The 20,371-nt window shown below is 50.9% G+C and overlaps 2 protein-coding genes across 10 annotated transcripts in view; one reads left to right on the forward strand and one right to left on the reverse strand.

Annotated features, from left to right (window-relative positions):
- Plekhh1 (pleckstrin homology, MyTH4 and FERM domain containing H1) overlaps nucleotides 1–20,371 on the forward strand; it is a 49,426-nt gene that overhangs the window by 24,551 nt on the left and 4,504 nt on the right. For 7 of the 8 annotated variants that reach the window (XR_005505523.2, NM_001395591.1, XM_039112286.2 and 4 more), the window contains 21 exons: nucleotides 625–706; nucleotides 802–1,553; nucleotides 4,798–4,876; nucleotides 5,418–5,509; nucleotides 7,152–7,302; nucleotides 7,484–7,611; nucleotides 9,293–9,403; nucleotides 10,323–10,409; nucleotides 10,709–10,870; nucleotides 11,565–11,645; nucleotides 11,953–12,135; nucleotides 12,502–12,610; nucleotides 13,396–13,508; nucleotides 14,174–14,350; nucleotides 14,677–14,774; nucleotides 16,267–16,444; nucleotides 16,913–17,068; nucleotides 17,994–18,094; nucleotides 18,724–18,865; nucleotides 19,692–19,834; nucleotides 19,916–20,045. Coding sequence is in view for 7 of the 8 variants with exons in the window: in NM_001395591.1 (NP_001382520.1) it covers nucleotides 625–706; nucleotides 802–1,553; nucleotides 4,798–4,876; nucleotides 5,418–5,509; nucleotides 7,152–7,302; nucleotides 7,484–7,611; nucleotides 9,293–9,403; nucleotides 10,323–10,409; nucleotides 10,709–10,870; nucleotides 11,565–11,645; nucleotides 11,953–12,135; nucleotides 12,502–12,610; nucleotides 13,396–13,508; nucleotides 14,174–14,350; nucleotides 14,677–14,774; nucleotides 16,267–16,444; nucleotides 16,913–17,068; nucleotides 17,994–18,094; nucleotides 18,724–18,865; nucleotides 19,692–19,834; nucleotides 19,916–20,045 (3,255 nt within the window). In the remaining variant the exon portion in view is untranslated. Of the gene's footprint in view, nucleotides 1–624; nucleotides 707–801; nucleotides 1,554–4,797; nucleotides 4,877–5,417; nucleotides 5,510–7,151; nucleotides 7,303–7,483; nucleotides 7,612–9,292; nucleotides 9,404–10,322; nucleotides 10,410–10,708; nucleotides 10,871–11,564; nucleotides 11,646–11,952; nucleotides 12,136–12,501; nucleotides 12,611–13,395; nucleotides 13,509–14,173; nucleotides 14,351–14,676; nucleotides 14,775–16,266; nucleotides 16,445–16,912; nucleotides 17,069–17,993; nucleotides 18,095–18,723; nucleotides 18,866–19,691; nucleotides 19,835–19,915; nucleotides 20,046–20,371 lie in introns of those variants that run through there. The other variant, XM_063261930.1, reaches the window with a different exon arrangement.
- The window catches only part of Pigh (phosphatidylinositol glycan anchor biosynthesis, class H), a 28,846-nt gene continuing 12,989 nt past the window's right edge, over nucleotides 4,515–20,371 (reverse strand). The window contains exons 4-6 of one of the 2 annotated variants that reach the window (XR_010052119.1): nucleotides 20,234–20,266; nucleotides 7,079–19,566; nucleotides 4,515–4,962 (exon numbers count right to left, since the gene is read on the reverse strand). The gene's annotated coding sequence lies outside the window, so the exon portion shown is untranslated. Of the gene's footprint in view, nucleotides 4,963–7,078; nucleotides 20,267–20,371 lie in introns of both variants that reach the window. The other variant, XR_010052120.1, reaches the window with a different exon arrangement.

Below are 20,371 nucleotides of genomic sequence, written 5' to 3' on the forward strand. Positions count from 1 at the left end.
GTGAACATGGGTCCAGCTAAATTGGTACATGGGAATATTATATAAATCCAGTAAGCAGGAGAATCTGGTAAGAATCTCCCGCTCCTCCTGTGGGGAGGGAACAGCGTGCTTGTGAAAGGGCAAGGCCGGAAGTGTCAGGGGCTGACAGCTGCCATCAGGAGTAGCAGCTTCAGCATCGTTTCAGCAGCTCGCTGAAGTAGATTGTTTTCTGTGCGTGTGTTATATTTTCACAAATTTAAAAAGAGGAAAGAACGAAAATTGCCAGTTCCAGGACAGCTAGGCTACAAACACACAAAAAACAAAAATCCAAGTCATGGTGTGTACACACACACACACACACACACACACACACACACACACACACACACACAGAGAGAGAGAGAGAGAGAGAGAGAGAATGAGAGAGAGAATGAATGAGAATGAGAGAGAATGAGAATGAGTGTGCAGGGGTTATGAAATGATATCACGTACTATTTTTCAAAGATTTGGACTTTTAGGCTTTTGGATTATGTGCATGAACAGAGATTGGGCATTGCTTCCTTATTGCTAGGTATTAAACTGTGGCCTCCAGCTCAGGGCATGTGCTCTGCTGAGTGACACAGCCCTCATTTTCTTTTTGCCCAGCTTGAAATGGAGAATCAACACCTGAAGACCTGTAATCAGCAGCTAGTGGAGCAGGTGGCAGCCCTTCAGGATGCTCTTGAGGGTAAGTGGACCAGCTGGGAATTTGTATGCACCCCAAGAGGTGGGACAGAGGAAAGACGTTCTCAGCGGATATCCCTGGTCTTGCCTCGTCCACAGATCTTCGTATGACACCTTCAGAGGAGCTGCTAGGTGTTCCAGAGGGGACCCCAGAGGGGGATCCTGTCCCTTCAGGGCCCAGTGCCCAGCCTGTGGAGCAGGACAGTAATCCCAATACCCAAATTTCGAAGGTGGCTGTGCCTACGCCTCTGGGCACCCTGCAGAGCAAGGACTTTCTGTCAGAAGCCAGAAGTCCCGAGGATTTGAGTTTCAGCATGGCCCATCCTGGAGACATTGCAGAGGCCAAGACCCTTCAATCTCATCTTCAGAGAGAGGGCTCTCCCAGTCAGCCGTTCATGAAGCCTGGCAGCCCCAGATGTGGGTCAGCCTCTTACAGGGAGGGTCTGATCACTGCTCAGGGAGGGACATTCCCTGGGACCAAGATCTCTGCCAGGGAAGGTGGCCCGGGTAGTAGCCTGACCCTGCCAAAGGTGCGGGCTCCCAGCATCCCCCGGGACAGCTTTCAAGTGGCCAAAAGGCACCACAGTCAGCCCCAGGTGGGCCCTGGGCATGTTGACCATGTGGTAAGCATTGAGATTGGGGCCCTGTCAGCCCTCCACTCATCTGGCCTCCCCAAGTCTGAAGCCAGAGCTAAAGTCCGGGAAGAAGCCGAGAAGATGGAGATGGAGGAACTGCCTCCAATGGGCAAGAAGGGAGAAAGAGAGAGCCTGAAGCCCCGCAGAGGTGAACTGGAGGGAGTGGAACCGGAGAACAAGCCGCCGACGCCCCCACTGCACCGGTTTCCATCCTGGGTAAGTGACTTCATCAGGGCAGAGCCAACCATAGGCATGGTTTTCTCTGAGAGTATCCAGGGCCCAGCATGAGATAAGGCTCATTCTCACAGCAGTGGTGGTGAGGCTGGCAGGCAGGCCTGCCTGACCCACTCACCTAGGCAGAGCAGAGCCAGAGTCTGGCATGACATGTGCCCATGCCAAACCGGATGTTCCGTGTGTCTTCTCATTCACCTGATTCTGAGGCGACACATTCGAGAGTGAAGAGCTGTGCCCAAGGTCAAGCCACTGTGCTGAATTTCTACCTGTGAGCCTAGGCAAGTCTCCTATCTCCAAAGTGGGGGGTGTGATTGCTAATAGGGTTTATTTATTTATTTACACTGAATTTGGGGGAGAGGTGTCATGTGCCACCGTTCCCAGGTAAAGGTCAGGACAAAACTTACAGGAGTCAGTTTTCTCCTTTTCACTGTACAGATTCTGGGAGTCAAATTCAAGTTGTCGGGCTTGGTGGCAAGGGCCTTTACCCACTGAGCTATCTGGCTGCTCCTACTAATAGAGTTCCTAGGGGGATTGAATGTATATTGAGGGGCTAGAGAGATGGTTCAGCTCTTCCAAAAGACCCAGGTTTGAGTCCCTGCACCCCTATGGTCCTAGCTCACAACTGTCTGCAACTACAGTTTCAGGAGATCAGATGACCTCTTCTGGTCTCCTCAGGCACCAAGTGCACACACAGACATGCAGACAAACCTCCCTACATATTAAAGTCAGTTAATTAAAGTGTGTGTTAAACAAGTGCCTGTAAGTGGTTAGTGTCTTCCATTGCTATTTTTGTCCCTGAGCCTTCGCTTCCTTATAGGTGACATTTTACACAGTGACATGGTGTCTAGGTGGAGGTGGGATCCAGATAAAATGAGGCTGACCATACACTGATACAGGGTGAAGATGGGGACAGGGTTCTTTCCACTGGTCTGCTTCTCTGTCTGACGTCCGTGATAGAAGGTTAGAATAAAACCAGGGAGAGTGGGTATTACTAGTTCGCGGGTTGCTGAGAGGTTGACACAAAGGCCTAGCGCAGAGCCTGACCTTACCCTGAACGTACCCTCATCTTCATAAGGGATAGGTGTTGTCTCCTTTGATTGAGAGGAAACTACCCCAGATCAGGCTGTTAGTGAAGGAAGAGGCTTTCAGTAGCTGTGCGTCTGCCTTGTGCACAACCCCAGCCCTCAGCAGTGACTACAGGCCAGCTCTCTGGGTGCTACAAGAGCACCTCGAGATTCAAGTCATGAGTGTTGAGCAAGGTTGGAAGTCGGGACAGTAGGTGACAAAGTGTGGCATCCCAGGTAGCTAGACCAGACTTTAAGTGCTGGCTGCCGGCCCCTGCTGTTCATTGCAATCTTGTTCTGCAGCCCTGAAGCTAGATGGGGACAAGGGAACAGTTAGACAGAGGTGCTGAAAGAGAGTCTGTTCAGTAGGTGTTTTCTGAAAGAACTGTTGTTCATGTCTGCCATTTTACCAGAAAGTAGCTACTCACTGTGGTGGTTAACAGTGGGTTTTACATTTTGCCCAGACATGTTAAGTGAGTATACACATGTGTATGAGAGAGTGAAAGAGCAAGAAAGAAGAAAAAAGAGGACAAATAAATGAGAAGCTTTAGCCAGGTGAACGCTGAGGGCGAGAGAAGGAGCCCAGGAGTCTAGGCCAGCCTGGCAACACAATGACACCTCCTCAGATAGCCCAGAGCACAGAAGCCCCAAGTGCAGCCCTTTTCAGCTGCACTCAGGAGTGACGGTGTTAAGGCTCACTGTTGGTCTTTCCAATGACCCCCCACTTCATCTGGCACCCAGGAACCCCAGTTTCCAGCAGTGCGGTATAAGGAGAGGCTGTCTCCTATTTTCAGTTGCCTTTGTAACTTGCTTCTGAGGAAAGAGCTGCCAGCTCATCACGGTTCCTAGCTAAGCTTAGACATCCCCTCGGGCAGGGCCAGCAGCAGTGGCCACCAGCAAAGTCTGGAATTCAGAGAAGAACATCCTCGTCCAAGTGATTGAGGGCACAGTACACCTTCTTTTGCAGTGATCCTTTGACAACTGTGAGGGAAACACTCAGTGACCTTTGTCCAACAGGGCTGTCTTTTGTTTGACCTTCCCCCAACTTAGAGTTTCATTTCCTTTATGAAGTAAGAGCCTGTCCTTGGTGCAAGTCCCTGCATGATCTATGAGCAGAGATCTATACCCAGCTAGTGCTCACCCTTGATGTAGCTGTCCTGCCTGATGCAGTCTGCTGTCCTCCACCGGTCTTGCCACAGCTCTGGTTACCTCAGCAAATCACTCTACATTACCCCCAACTGCCCCCTCTTAGGCCACACCCCAGTATTCATCCCTGCCTCTTAGTTGCTTCTCTGGTCCAGCATGTCAGACTTTCCGGTCAGCTCCTGTGACTCAGCAGTCACCTGAGAGGGGGTTTGCATTCCCTGTAGGGGTAGTGGAGCAAACAGCTTGGAGCAGCCTGGAAAGGGCCTTCTAGGCTGTTGGAGCAAAACTCTGAGTCAGCTTCGGACTCAGGGGCCTGTATAGTTAGTATAGTGTATAGAATTTTCTGCAGAAATGCTTTAGTATAGGGATCCGGAGCCCTGTGGGACTGCAGCAGCTTTGCAGTTAGCCTTGGAAGATATATATATATATATATATATATATATATATATATATATATATACATACATATATATATATATATATATATATATATATATATATATATATGTGTGTGTGTGTGTGTGTAGGAAGCTAATGCACCCTAGTCCTGAACAGCTGAATTACAAAATTGTATCTATCTCCCTGTGGCTCTCCCTTCTCACTGTCAACACACTTAACCTCTGGGGTTGACACCCGGGGACCCAGGGGTCTCTAAAACAGGCCAGAATCCAAGGAGAGATCAAGGGAAGGGGTGGAGGCCAGGGGCATGGATATCTGTTGGGTATGGATTATGTCCTGCTTATATTACACATTTATTTGTATTTATGCATTATATTATACATTAATGACTTAATTTTAAGAGTTTTAGCAGGCTCTTAAAAACTCAGTAGTATTTTAGAGCTGAGAAATTAAGGCTTAGAAATGAAGACATTTGTTTAAAATACCTTAGCCAGTAACCAGCTCTTCGGGAGTGGTGAACCCAGTTCTGCCTACCACCCAAGTCATGTCTTCCCTCCACTTTCTTGGAAGGGCTGAGGTGAGCATAGTCCCTGACCATCTGGGACTTTTTCTTTCAGGAGCGCAGGATCTATGCGATGGCCACATCAGGCATGCAGCTGTCAGATGTGTCGTCCCGAAATACTGCTTCCTGTTTCGGTGAGTACAAGTGGTGTGTGGAGGCCTACAGATCTCCTTATGGGCCTGGCCCCCGTTCCCTGGGTGCAGCAGGCATGGAGGACTGCCTGGAAACAGAAAGCGGGTTGTTCAGTTTCTCATTAGCAAAGAAGATCCTCAAGTTTCACCTCCTGACTCTTAGTGTTTCCCTCCTGCAGGGCTGGCCTGGGGGTGGTTGGGTGGGTGGGAGAGCCCTGAACCCCGTGGTTCAGATGGGCACTGCCCACTGGCTCAGGAGTCACTGAGCACCATAGCATCTGCAGTGACAGGGGTGTGTTTGCAACTCACTTCAGCAAGAGTGGGACATGGAGAGGAAATGGTTAAGGGTGATGCCTGGGTTCTGTGGTGATGCCTGGGTTCTGTGGTGATGCCTGGGTTCTTTGTCCTTGGGGATCCTAAGCCAAGGGAAGTCACAGGAACAAAAGTAGGAAGAGGAGATATTCAGGCGTTTGCCCAGTTGCCTCCCTGAGCTTCTGGCTCAGTTGAGCCTCCTGGGTTCATCACCTCCCTCTTTTCCCCTCAGCATCAGGACCGCCTGCCCTTGCATTCCCTGGAGCTTTCTCTGGCCTTATTTATAAGAATGTCACTGTGCCTGTCTACACAGCACTGAAGGGGGTAAGCAACTGCCTTGAAAAAAGGGGCCCCTAATCCCAGGGCAGTGCTCGCCTTGGCTGGAGGGTCAGGCAGCTTCATGAGGTGATCGTGGTGATCGCAGTCAGGGAGCCCAGCCTCCCTTGTGTGGTTGTTTTCTTGAGTTTATTCAGTTCACTGCAGTTCCAAGCCAGGCAGGAACGAGAGCACTGCCCACCCATCCTTTTGTCATATTTGATAATTTATGATAAAGATTCATCATGTAACTGCAACATGACATTTTCATTTTTGCCAGTGGCTTTTGTTTGTTTTTGCAGTGCCTGAGCTAGAACACATCTCCTCTTGCTAGGCGGACCCCATACCACAGAGCTACACTCCCAGCGCTTACTCATTTTTAAATCATATTAGTAATATTAGTAATGCTTTCAAAGCTTTTCCTTAGATGAATAAAACCACAGAGGTTTCTCTCACATTGCTTTCCCCAATTCCTGACCTCAGAGCTAACACTCAGTGCGTGATGTTTACTCTGCAAGGCCTTCTGTTGCAATTGCAGCTGATCTGCAGATAGCACATGTGACCTGTGCTCTCTCCTTACTTCCGTTTCTCTCCACTCCACTCTCCTCCTGCCATACATGCAGACAGACACACGCACACACGGGATCCTGTACACTAACGTCACTTACTCACCTGACCGAGTCCGCCTGGCCTTCCATGTTTTCTGTGTATTATCTGCAGAGTAGACACTTTACCTTAGGTCTCCCTCCACTGACTTACAGTAGATTGTAACCATGTATTTTTTTTTTAAATAAATATTGCAATGGGTGTCACTGCACCACACGTGTTTCCATCAGAAGACAATTCTAACGAGAGATAGAATTGTTGGGCAGGTTCTATGAAAGCTTTAGATTCTGATAGGTTCTGCCAAATTGCTTTCTAAAAGTGCTCCGTGGGCCGGAGATGTACTCTGCGATGAAAGAGTGGGGTTCTGTGTTCTACCTTCAGGACTACCCAGCCCCCCACCCCACCCTCCAAAAAAAAAAAAAAAAAGGACAAAAGGGGGAAAGATGAAGCTAGCAAGTGGACAAACACTTCCAAATGCCGTGTCACAATAGGGTGTTTTTTGTTTGTTGGGCTTTGTTAGTTGGTTTGAGACTGGGTCTCACTGTGTATCCCCAGCTGGCCTCACCCGGTAGAGCCAGGCTCACCTCTTTGGAAATCTGCCTACCTCTGCCTCCTGGGTGCTGGAATTAAAGCCGTGTGCCACCATGAGTGTGCCACCATGAGTGTACCGCCACGGTGAGCACTAGAGTATTGCTTGGCTGTGCTCCTGCTGCACTCTTAGTACACTGAAAGGTCTCCCCCTGTCTCAGTGTCCTGTACTACACTTGACTTGCAGTATGGCTCTCTAACCTCCTAGTGAAGAGATCGCAGCTCTCTGGGGTAGGGAGTGGAGATCCAGAGAGCAGCATGGAGGTAAGACCATAGGAGTGAGGTCAGAAAAGGACTTTGCATTGCTTGGGACTACCATCTGGTCAGCAGTGGCTCAGCTGGGTGATGGCCTCATGTTTCCCCAGACAGACTGTGTAGACATACCAAAGTAGATACAGCTGTTGTGTGGAAGAGGGCTTGTTTCGAAGCTGTAGTTGGGGAGGCTCCTCTCTTGCAGAAAGCCACACAGATCAGCAACGTGCCTTTTGTGGATGAGTCCTCTGGGTCCGATGATGACTGCGGCTCTCAAGCGAGTTTCCGGATGTCAGTCCCTTGCTCTGAGTATAGGAAGACCAGTGGACTAGGCAGCCCCCGGGCCATCAAGAGAGGTACAGAGAAGGGGAGGGACTCCGTTTTTCTTGCCTGTTCTCTGCCTGGGGTCTCTAACAGTTTAACCCTCAGTTCCAGACTTGGGATCCCAGTGGGTAATGAAGGCCTTGCATCTCTGGCCCTGGGTGGAAGGGGTGTGGGATCCCAGCTTTGATTCCTGACTCCTTTTCCTCTGGCTAGGGGTCTCCATGTCCTCACTGAGCTCCGAGGGGGACTATGCCATCCCTCCTGATGCCTGCTCCCTGGACAGTGACTACTCAGAACCTGAGCACAAACTCCAGCGCACTTCAGCGTACTCCACTGACGGGGTGAGCACAGTACACGTGTGGGGGGGAGGGGGTGAGCACAGTACATGTGTGGGATGGGGAGGGGGTGAGCACAGTACATGTGTGGGATGGGGAGGGGGTGAGCACAGTACATGTGTGGGTGGGGAGGGGGTGAGCACAGTACATGTGTGGGGTGGGGAGGGGGTGAGCACAGTACATGTGTGGGATGGGGAGGGGGTGAGCACAGTACATGTGTGGGTGGGGAGGGGGTGAGCACAGTACATGTGTGGGATGGGGAGGGGGTGAGCACAGTACATGTGTGGGTGGGGAGGGGGTGAGCACAGTACATGTGTGGGGTGGGGAAGGGGTGAGCACAGTACATGTGTGGGGTGGGGAGGGGGTGAGCATGTGACAGTACATGTGTGGGGTGGGGAAGGGGTGAGCACAGTACATGTGTGGGGTGGGGAGGGGTGAGCACAGTACATGTGTGGGGTGGGGAGGGGGTGAGCACAGTACATGTGTGGGTGGGGAGGGGGTGAGCTCAGTACATGTGTGGGATGGGGAGGGAGTGAGCATGTGACAGTACATGTGTGGGGTGGGGAGGGGGTGAGCACAGTACATGTGTGGGATGGGGAAGGGCGCTAGGAGGGGTGAGCCTGAGCAGAGGTTGCCTGGGCCTCAGTGCCCATGAAGGCAGCAGAGAGCGAGGGGAAGAACCCAGAGAAAGTAGGGAGAAGGAGGCTCGAGTGGGTTTCAGAGACAGCTGTGCACAAACTCCAAGATGAAGAAAGACAGAGTTCAAGCCCAGGAATTTCTCAAAACCCATGACGGTTTGCACCTGTTACCCTCTTTAATCTCCATCCTGACCCTCAGGTGCTGGCATGAGCTAACAGTTAAGGTTCAGCAGTCAGGTGGCTGCCTCAGGCCCTCCTGTCTTCTCTGCCTCATGGTCGTCATGGTTCCTGCTGTGTTTTATGGATGTGCCTGTGGCTAGAGACCTGCCTGCTTTCTCCCATCTCTGATGCCTCAAATGGCCTTCCTCCTCTCTGCTGGTCTGTGAGGACTAGCCTTTCAGTTAGAGCAGTGATTCTTCTCAACTTGTGGGTCTCAACCCCATGGGAGTCAAGCAACCCTTTCACAGGGATTACATATCAGACATCCTGAATATCAGGGATTTTACAATTCACAACAGTAGCAAAACTATGGTTATAAAGTAGCAACAAAAATAATTGTATGGTTTGGGGCCAGCACAGCATGAGCTGTATTGAAAGGTCCCAGCACTAGGAGGGTTGGAACCTCATTGACGTAGGTGAGGTGGGATGCTACTCTTCCCTGAAGCCAGCTTCTCTGGCCAGCTTCTCTGCTGCTGACAGCCCCTGGTGTGCCACCATCTCACGGCGACTGGGTGGTCTTCCCCAGTCCTCACTGAGATCTCACGGTAGTACTGCCTTACCTTATTTATTCAGTTCTCTCTGGATCTCACAGGAGCACGGCGCCTGGAAATACTCATTAGACACACAATGACAGAGGTGGCCTAGACCATTTTGTCTTGAGTGGTGTCGGCAGCCTTCTGTGACTTTCCCCTTTCCCTCCTTGTCTTTTTCTCCTCAGGGTCCTCATCCGACTTCTTCCCGTTTGCCCCCTCTCCTCCTTGCCTTTAACCGCTCAGGAGCCTCATGCGACTCCCTTTTGTCCCCTCTTCTCTTCTTGCTTTCTACTTCAGGAGACACTGGAAAAGTCAGGCTACCTGCTGAAAATGGGGAGCCGGGTGAAGACCTGGAAGAGGCGCTGGTTTGTCCTGAGACAGGGACAAATTCTATACTACAAGTCTCCGGTGAGTCCCCCCTCAGGACCATGACCACGGAACCACACAAGCACAGCCCAGACCCAGAACCGTATAAGGGACTAAAGGGAAGGCAGTGTGGCTTGAGGCCTGGCAGGTAGAAGACTTGACGGCCTGACTGGCCTTTGCAGGTGCCGAGCCACACAGGAGACTCTGAGGTAGTCACCTGTTCTCAAAATGAGCTGAAGGACTATCAAAGCAGTCCTAGGCCAGCTGGTTAGGGATTTCCTCTTCCTTCAGAACTGATTTCCTCGTATGCCTAGCCTTGTAAAAGGTTGTTCCCAGGCTGCCCTTACCTCTTCTGGATTGTTCTAACAGAAAAGTTCATTGTTTCCCCTTCTTCCTCCACGGTCTGGAATTGAGGAGCCTTGGATATTGAGAACAGGTTGGCAGACCCAATCATAATGTTTTAATAAAGAGGAAAAAAGGATCTGTCTCTCGAGAAACTGATTGCTTAGTAGACATTGTTTCTAGCATGCCCACATTAAGGATTCTGAGCCTATATACCTCGGTGAGAAACATGCCACTATCAATTAGTAATGTCTAATAATCCTGGATAATAGTGATGTATGCGTCCTTTGACTAAGCCTCTTGCCGCGGCCCACTAAAGAGCTGCGACTAGGGACGTGTCACTGCACATATTTTGGTCAAAGGACTAGGAGGACTTTATAGATGGGTTTCTGATCCCATTTTAAAGTCTGCTTTTTGAGATCCTTTAAGGCCTACGTTAGAGGGTTTCATGTTCCTAATTATGGTTTTATTTTGCTAGAATAAAAATCTAGAACAAGTCACTCATTGTACCATAGCGTGGGACTCTCTTTTTCCTTCAAGCCTGTGACCTGGAGTAAGAAATGGTGATCTGAGAAGCCTCCAACTCCAATGCTCTCCTCTTTACTCCTTCCTTTCACAGAATGACGTCATTCGGAAACCTCAAGGTCAAGTGGATCTGAACTCTCATTGCCAGATTGTCCGAGGGGAAGAAGCACAGACATTTCAGGTGAGCCTGCTTGTAGCAGCATAGACTGCATGGTGTTGGGCTCAGGTATGGCTGTGACTGAGGCAAAGATGAGGCCAAACAAAACATGAGTGGATGATGTCACACCACGAGAAGGATGTACTCTTAGGTTGTGAGCATGAGAAAGAAGAGACAGAATGAGAGATAAAAGGAAGGGAAGAAAGTCAGGGACGATAGGAAGGGGAGAGAACAGGTGGTCAGTGGGGAGGCCAGCATGTCGAAGGATCTGTGCCTTCAGACTGTTGCTAGCTTTAACCCCTACCCCCAACCCACACCCACAGCTCATCTCTGGAAACAAAATCTACTACCTAACAGCAGAGTCCCCCAGCCTCCTGGAAGAATGGATCCGGGTCCTACAGAGCCTGCTGAAGGTGCAGGTCACTGGCCCTCCAGCCCTGCATCAAGGGGGCACCAAGCCTACTGTGAAGGGCTGGCTGACGAAGGTACAAGTGGAACTAGGAGGGAGGTAATAAGAGCCCGATATGGGAGTGCCCAGAGATGGTAGGCTCCATTCTCTAAGAACTACATCCCAGTGCTTAGTGGGTTGGCCCCCAAATATGATTTGAACATACAAAATAATGGTGGTGATTCTGGAAACAGAGATGGGGGCTATCAGAACACTTACTCTCAAGACGGAAGGAAAAGAAATGTTTTTACTAAATGTTTAGGACATTAGTCGTGGCCCCCCACAGTATAACTAGCTGTGTCGGGATGAAAGGGGAGTTAACTAGGGAGCGCATTAACAGGCTGAACACTTAGGGACAGTGGCTGAGCTCAGCCAGCAGGCGCTTGCTCAGACTTTCCTGAGCCTCTGCTTCCCATGAGTCAGTCTGCCGTTCTTCCGTTCTTCCGTTCTTCTGTGTGAGAGCGCAGTTGCTGTTCCCTGGTGATTCACACCACCAGGGGCCCTTTTTTTACCTTGCGAGGCATCCTTACAACTCTGCCTCTGCCAGCTAGAATATTCTGATTTCCAGGATAATCTTTCACTGGCCGGTCATAGGTCCTGGGTGGCCCGACAGTGGCAGTGGCTGGGTTACGTAATGTAGCAGTTTCACTGTGAGAGGAGACCTGATTTTGGCAACCTTCCCTTGGCCTGTCTTGGCCAGCCCTGGTCTAGAGAAGTCACTTTACTTACAGGTAAAGCATGGCCACTCCAAGCTGGTCTGGTGTGCCCTTGTTGGGAAAACCTTCTACTACTACCGGAGCCACGAGGACAAGGTATGAGCTTCCTAACAGTGCCACCTCCAAGCTGCATAGCTGCATGTCACTGACACAGTCCCCAGCTTACCTTCAGCAAATGCAAAGACTGGCTGTCCAGCTCCCTCCCGGGCACACGGCCAGCATCATGGCCATGTAGTCCGCTGGACTTTCTAAAGCAGTCTTCTGCCATGCTGCCTCTTCTGTCTCCTCACCTAACTGCCTTCTGTCCACATGTATGATCTCCAGCCCCACACAGCCTAAGCATTCGAAAAGGAGACTTCCTTCTCCATCTGTTTTCCTATTCATGGAAGGCTCATGTCCACAGAGACCCCTGGGCTGCCTACCTGTTCGGGACGCTCATATAGAGGAAGTAGATCGATCCTGCGACTCAGACGAAGACTATGAGGCTGGAGGAACTGGACGCTTGCTGTCCTCTCACTGCACACTGGTGATCCACCCACCAGAGCACAGCCCCACCTACCTCCTCATAGGCACCAAGCATGAAAAGGTAAGGGAGGAGCTTGACCTGTGTTCTGACTCCCCTTCTCTCCCCTGAGCTTTCCAAATTCAAGTTCTATTTCCTCCCGGCATCCGTCTCTTCATCATGCACCATGACAGAGCTTCTACTTTGAAACTTGGGTTTACCTGATCCTGTCTCTCTCTTTGGAGGGGTGATCTTGACTTAATGCCAGCCAAACTAATGAAAGCCCGCCTCCCCCAACACACCCACGCCCCAAGACAGGGTCTCACATAGCCTGAGAATCAAACCCAGAGCCTTACACGTTAGACGAGTGTTCTGTTTCTGAGCTGCATCCCCTGCCCCAAAGCCCTCCTCCTACCACATTACATCTGAGTGTTTTCTGTCATCTCCCAGGACACATGGCTTTACCACCTCACAGTGGCTGCAGGTGGCAGCAGTGCCAAGGTGGGCACTGTCTATGAGCAGCTCATTGGGAAACTGATGGACGGTGAGGGCAACCCAGGTAAGGAAAGAAGGAGTGGCCATCGGTGCCTGGGCAGCAGGGACCTGGCAGGGCTCTAATCGGAAGAGAAGCAGAGAGCACTGTTACACATAAGCTGCGCTGAGCGTGCCTGAGGGAAGTCCCATCGCACGCTCCAGTGTTGCTCTCTCCATGTCTGGTCACAACACTGAGGAAACCACTGTGCGTGAGGGAGTCTGTCTGGGAAACAGACTTCCCAGAAGCCTAGGTGAATGTTTACTCTGTTTAATCGGTAGCTTTGCTAGCTATGCAGAAGACATGGGGGTAGGGGGTCGAGTGGGAGGCAGCTGGTTAATCTACAGTTGAGTTTGTTAATAAGTGAAGCTTCAATTTGGATCAGACCAACCCAAGCCTGGGATGTTGGGAGTCCTTATTTTGCTACTAATCCTCAGGGTCCTCGTGGACCAACCTGAGGTGTCTTTTCTACTGCTCTCAGGGTAGGTGTGTTTCAGGCTGACGCATCTGTTCCTCCAGCCTGAAACTGGAGGGAAGGCTGTCCCTGCGTGTGTGTACTCACAGCTGTGTTCACTTAACCTTTGCGGCTCCTCGGCAGTGCTTTGGCCGCCTTCCTCCTTAGCTGTATGGGAGTGTGCAACTTGCAAAACACTGACATGGCCTCCAGCCTGTAGATGATCAACCCAGCAAAACCCACGTTTCCCATAGCATTAAGCCACAGTCTTCCCTGCAAGTCTGAGCTGGGACTGGTAGGTAGGAGGTGAGTTTTCCCTGTAGTGATTGCATTGCTCTCTGGTCCATGCTTTGTGCAGACTCCCCGCTCTGGAGGCACCCCATGCTGTGCTACAGTCAAGAAGGGCTGTGTGCTTCCCTCACCACGCTGCCCTCCGAGGCTCTACAGACGGAGGCCCTCAAGCTCTTCAAGGTAATATGGGAGTGGAGCCTGGTGATTTGGGTGCCCAAGCTCAGCCTGGCACAACTTGACCCCATCACAGCACAGGAGAACTCTGCTTACAGGGTGGCCCCAGGGTTGTGGGGAGGAAGAGAAAGTCCCACATGGTTCCCTTTATGGCTCCTTTACGGCAGGAACATAACCCTTCTGCAACCCAGGAAGAAGCTCTGGGGCTCTAGGAATTACCAGCAAAAGCTCTCCCTTGAGGAGCTGCCACCAACCTCAAGTAACAATAGAAGGGCCAGTTTGCACTACTCTGGACACCAGAGACCTGACCTAGTTTACAGTCTCTGTGTCCATTCGCATATTCTGGCCTAAAAAAAAAAAAGAATTTGCTAAGGGGCTAGTGTGGTGCTAAATGCTCAAAATCCATCCCAGGAGGCAGAGGCAGGACTTGGAGTTAAATGCCAGTCTGAGCTACATTGTGCTACCCTGTCTGGTAATGGCAAACTTATGTAATAGAAGCATTTAAAGAAGGTGTATGTAATTCTGACCCTACAGTAAGTAGCCCCTTTCAGCCTCACATGCAGAAACAGTCGCTCCCTCTGGAGAAGGCTGGTCATTAGTGAACTCGAGTCTTGAGGCTCTGAAGTACCATTGCATGTCACAAGAATAACCCACCGCCACCCTCCTTCCAGTCCTGCCAGCTCTTCATCAATGTGCCAGTGGAAGCCGCCTCGGTGGACTACCACGTGTCGCTGGCTCAGACAGCACTGCAGGTCTGCCTCGTTCACCCCGAGCTACAGAGTGAGATCTACTGCCAGCTCATGAAGCAGATCAGTCGCCGCCCACCTCAGAAGTACTCTCTCATGCAGGTGAGCATGCGCTGGGATTTAACTGGCTGGAGCCATTTGTAAGAGCTGGTTAGGGGGTAGAGAAGGAGGGAGCAGGTGCCTGGGCAGGTGTTCTCCCGTCCTAAACAGTGGGCAGCTTCTGTGCAGCAAGTTGCTTGAGCATGGTTGCCTGATGTGTGCGTGCTCACAGTGTGACTACCATTCTGGGCAATGCCTGGCCAAGGCAGCTATCCCAGTGCCTGTCAGGGGGGTTGAGGTTCTGGTTGGGGGAAAACAGTGTAGGTTCTGTAGCTCAAAACTGCAATGGCAGGAACCCACCACTGACCACACTGCCTGTTCCATGGCAGTGCTGGCAGCTCCTGGCTCTGTGTGCCCCACTCTTCCTGCCTCAGCACCACTTCCTCTGGTATGTCAAACAGCAGCTTCAACGCCATGCAGATCCCAGGTGAGTGAGAGCATTCTCTCTGTCACTACCACACTATTGACAGGCATGATTCAAAGGGATGAGGGGGAGGAAGAGGTTGAACTAACTGCATCTCCCCTCAGAGCTGCTCAGGGTTGAGAGACTCACTGTGTACACCTGAGCAGGTGGAGACTTTAGCTTTGAACACCAATCTCTGTGTGCTTGGGTATTTGGGGGACATTCTCATGGAATGGCCATGCTATCCCACATTATCCCCAAATGTTTATTTCCTCTTCTTCTGGCTGTAAGAAAATACCCGAGTATAGGGGTAGGGAAGAGCTCAGCTAGGGCAGACACCAGGCCCTGGCTTAGATCCCTAGTATAGGTTTTAAGAAGGGGTGGAGGGAGGGAGGAAAGGTAATAGTATCTTTTATTTGCCTGAAGTGACTGTCATCTCCCAGGCTTGCTGCCTCTGTCAGCTAACCTAGGCCTAGTCCTGGAAGCTTCTAGCCTCCTTGCCATCTTTTCTAGGCCTGGAATGTTTTCAGCCTCTGAAAGTTGCTACAGAATACACTCACCCCTTCCTAGCTCCTTCTGAGCTCTGGCTGGTTGGTTCACATTGGCCATTCTGGCTCTAACTCCTCTCCAAGCTGACTGATTCAGTCTGGCTTCTCTCTCCCTGCCTCTCCTGAATTGCTTGACTTTGGGAATACGTTCTAGTCCTCTGGCTCCTTCTCGTTCTCTGGCTCATTCTGTCTTCACCCGTGTCTAGCTTGTTCTCTCACTGCAACCTGTCTCTGTGAAACTCCCTGTAAAATCGCCTCCTCCTCTTCCTCTCTGCACTGCTCTCTCCAGTGGCTTCTCTTTCCTCTCTCTTCTCCTGAGAGCTGGGCATATCCTATTCTGATGTGTCATGTCTGCCACTCAGTTAGACATCACTTTCAAGCCTGGGTGCTTCCTTATACAAATTAACTTTACCTTCATTGTTTGCGATTAAAGGTGTGTGCAAAGGGTGTGCCTATATTCCATCAAGAAGGATTAAAGGCTGGTGCTAAGGGCTAAGCCACCACTAGAAACAAGGCTTTACAGTAAATAGCACAATCTTGGGGTTCACAATGTGATCAAATATCCTGCAAGAAGGAAAGGAAGGAAGGAAGGAAGGAAGGAAGGAAGGAAGGAAGGAAGGAAGCCAGCCAGCCAGCCAGCCAGCCAGCCAGCCAGCCATGGCAGCCATGTGCTGCGAATAATAGGTCCACAGTGACAAATGCACCAGGTGAGGGGGCTCAGTAGGTAAAGGAGATTTGCTGCCAAGGCTGACGACTCCCAGGACCCACACGGTAGGAGAGAACAGCTCCCACAAGTTATCCTCTAACCTCCACAAGTGTACTCCCTCCCCAAATAAAAATGTAATGACATCCCATGCTAGTTTTCAGGTCCACACAACCAGTCCAGTTAGCTTTTATCCTGGCTCGGTGTGGTATATACCACAGGGTGCCAAGAGGAAGGAATTCCCAATATTTCCTTCTGTTTTCAGAAGTGAAACTGGTCAGTATGCCATATACTGCCAGCGAGCCGTGGAGCGAACCCTGCAGACAGGAGAACGGGAGGCCAGACCATCGCGGATGGAAGTGGTGTCCATCTTGCTTCGGAACCCCTTCCATCACTCCTTGCCCTTCAGCATCCCTGTGCACTTTGCCAATGGGACTTACCAGGTAGGAGGTTGAGCACGTGCCTGTCCCAGGTCTGTCCATATCACTGTCCAGAGAACACTTCTGGCTGCTGCTAAACCTTGTAGGCTTTCAGATTTAGCCTAGATTCGAGGTGGGAATGGCATTCGTAGTATAGTGTGTGAAAGGAGAAACGAGTTTGAATCCAAAGTATGGAACTACTTGGTGCCTTGCAGTTAGGTCTCCTGAACCCATCATGGGAACAGGGAAGCTGAGACATTGGACCAGAAAAGCCTGAGATAAAACTCCCAGAATACTGACTACAAAAGAGTAACTAGGCCTCTGTCCGGTTCCAGTTTAGTGGGCAGGCTCAGGTTCTTCTGAATGGGATGTGGCTTTGACATCTTGCCCCCACCCTTGTACCTCTCCACGCTGTGTTCAGACCCTTCCGTGATCCCCTGTGACAGTTCCTCAGGAGGTTTGCTGGTTCAGGGTTCCTCTCCCCATCCCCAGGTGGTTGGTTTTGATGGCTCCTCCACAGTTGATGAGTTCCTCCAGCGGCTGAACCAGGAGACAGGCATGAGAAAGCCATCCCAGTCTGGCTTTGCCCTCTTCACAGATGATCCTTCGGGCAGGGACCTGGAGCACTGTCTCCAAGGGCGTGTCAAGGTAAACGTCCCACTCTTCCTCTTAGCTCAGAGATACAGGTGGTGGGTCAGAGCCCGTCCCGTGTGCGCGCCTAACTCTTCAGAGCCCTGAGTGGCACTGAAACCAAGATGCTATCTCCAGGCCAACATTTCAGTGACATCCTAAAATGTATTATCTATGCAGGCCTCGACCCTGGAGACAAATCCTCACAGTCCTGTCTCCCTCACAGGACTGTGCAGCATCCGGGGCAGAGCCTCTTAGCCCAGGGTAAAGATGAGGGAGCTCGGCCAAGCTTGTCCCCATGCTGTCTGCCCTCTTAGGTCAGCAGCTGTGCTGACAACCAGGGGGTGGGACTATCACCTAGCTTTTCCTCTGTCTGCCCATGCTTACAGACAGATGCTCATGGATGCTGAGTTTGGGGCGGGGTCCTCGGTTGGTCTGTTCAGTGGTCTGGGGTGTTAAGTGTTTGTAGGAATGGATGGGCGCATCTGGCTCCAGCATCTGCTTTCTTCCTTATCCTGGAACAAAGGGCTAGTCTTTAACAGTGCATGGAAAAACTGCCACATACCCTCCTAGTAAATGTATGGGTATCTGTAAGGCTTTGGTCAGAGCAGGCTTTGGGTGTATTTATTGAAAGGGGAATGTGGTGAGTGAAATAAAAATGGAGCCACGATGCCATGGACTTTGACTGGGGCCTGCCTAGTCTGGTCCCTCAGATGCTAGTCTTCACAAAGCCAGTTTGGCAGTGATCATTTCTTGCAGTGCTAACTACATCCATGGTGCTCTCCAGCTCCTTATCTGAAAGGGAATTGGTAGGCACTTCCCATCCTTGCAGCCTGAGACCTCACAGGGCAGCCGTCTAAAGCAGAGCGTCACTCGGCTTGGCCGGACCTCATCCCCACCCCAGCCCCGGGGCCTTGCTGACACTCCTCTTTTCCTCTTTAAGATCTGCGATGCCATCTCCAAGTGGGAGCAAACGCTGAAGGAGCTGCATCCCGGAAAGTCTGAGGGTGGGACACGAGTTGTGAAGCTGATGTACAAGAACAGGTCCTGAGAGCTGCTGAGGGTGGGGTGGGCATGAGGGCTTCTGATCGCTCCCTCAGGAGATGGTGACAGTACAGGTGTTCTGTTGGCACTCTCTAGACTGCCATGTGCACACGGGTATGTATGCATACGTGCCACAAAAGCATACTGAGGCCAGGGGATGCTGTACATTACCCTCTGAGAGTACAGATTTGAATAAGCACGAAATATTTAAAGCTAAGGAATAAAAATTTCCCGTATATCAACTTCAGGACACACACAGGTACTTTCTACCAATTTAAGTAAGAGACATTTGTCCCAGTATGCCTCTAGGCAAATATTTTCCATTAGTCTCTTGGGAGTCTTAGTTCATCCAGACCTCTAATAAACTGTGTAGAGGTACCATAATCTTCATGCAAAGTCCATGTGTAGTGGTGGTGTGTTCAGGACTAACCATCTGTTCCTCTGCGTGAGACCTGCATGCCCACATCTAGGTTAGGCTTGGCTACAAATTTCGTGGGTAGTAGAAAAGAGGCTTACAAATGGTGTAAACAGTTATCCTCACTTGAGGGGTCAAGAGAAAGAGTCAGGGAAAGCCTTATTTTTGTTCAGGGTGCCAGCTGAGATCTGGTTTTTCACTGTCTTCACTATAGGCTATACTTTCGAAGTCAAGTAAAAGGGGAGACAGAGAGAGAGCGGCTGCTACTTGCCTTCCAAACCAGTGGCGAAATAGTGGCAGGAAGATTTCCAGTCACCAAGGAACTGGCCCTCGAAATGGCTGCCTTGATGGCACAGGTAGGTTTCTTCCTGTTGAAAACACCATGAAACCTGATGGAAGACTGCAGATCCTGGGGCAGCAGGGAGGGGCTCTGTTGTACGGAGGCAGTGACCTCCTTACTCACTGCACATGGATGCTGTGTGCAGGGGAGACAACAGGGAACTGAAAGCCTGGGCTTATGTCCCGGCCTCCCTCCAATATGAGAACTTGGTCAAGTTGCTTTGGTGCTTCAGTTTATTTCTGTGTATTTGAAGAACACAACTCCCTTCCTGCCGCCATCCAGGGTATGTGCATGGGCATGCATTTGAATGGCTCCCCTTCGTCTTTCATATAGAAGGCTCTCTGCCAGGGGTATCCATGGCTCCTACAGATGCAGTCAGGTGTGGTGGCACACACCTATAATCTCAGCATTTGGAGAGCTAAGGCAGAGTTGGCACAAGTTCAAGGCCAGTCCGGGTGGCAGGCCAGCCTGGGCTGCACGGTGGTCTTCATAGTTATAGTCATCAGTGTGAATTGTCTGCAGCAAGTCACAAGCAGCATTCCAGATGTATCTGCGTACTTTCCATCCCCACTTAGGACAGGGTTGACATTCAGAGTTTAAATAACTTGAACAAAGTTCAAGGGGCTGATGCCTGAGCCGGTGACACCAAGCCCTCTTCTGTCCTCCAGTCTGTAAGCCCTTCCATCTTCTAGGACCTTCAGGATGGTTCTCTAATGTCTATGAAACATGGGGTTAATTCTTGCCATTGTTATCTGATAAGGCAGTGATTCGGTAAGGGGCTTGTCCACTTCTCGAACAGCACAACCACCCAGACTCACGACTGCTATCTCTTTCCACCTCAGGTGGAGTATGGGGACTTGGAGAAACCTACGCTGCCAGGCCCTGGGGGTACACCTCCGGCCAAAGCCCAGCATCTCCTCCAGCAGGTCCTTGACAGGTTTTACCCAAGGCACTATCGAAATGGAGCACCCCCTGAGCAGCTGAGGTGGGCTGGAGGAAACCTGTGGGGAAGCCTGGGAGCTGTAATGAAAACAGGCAGGCACTTCACTAGCATGTCTTTCTACAGGCACTTGGCAGACATGATGGCCACCAAGTGGGCAGCATTACAAGGCTGCTCCCCTCCTGAGTGCATCCGCATCTACCTGACTGTGGCTCGGAAATGGCCTCTCTTTGGTGCTAAGCTCTTTGCTGCTCAGGTGAGTGACAGGAAAAGGAATTACCCAGACCCTCAGATGCTGTTTTCCCTGGAGTTTCTCTCCCCTCTGTCTGGTCATAAGCCCATCGGTCCAGTCTGCAGCCCCCTCCTCCTCACTGTCTCCTTGTCCATTTCTGACCAGACCCTGGTCCACAGTTGAGTTATCACTCATTGTTTATCTTCACTGACCTGTGTTCCTTTACGGGCTTGCCAGTGCTTCTCCTGCAAAGACAAGTTCAACTAAGTCACACATGAAGATTCAGACTGAAAAGACAATGTGACCCAAACAAACTCATCTTGCCTCACTACCCAAAAGCCCAGAGGTAG

The sequence above is a fragment of the Rattus norvegicus genome, chromosome 6, assembly GCF_036323735.1.
Source record: "Rattus norvegicus strain BN/NHsdMcwi chromosome 6, GRCr8, whole genome shotgun sequence".
NCBI classification, from domain to species: Eukaryota; Metazoa; Chordata; class Mammalia; order Rodentia; family Muridae; genus Rattus; species Rattus norvegicus.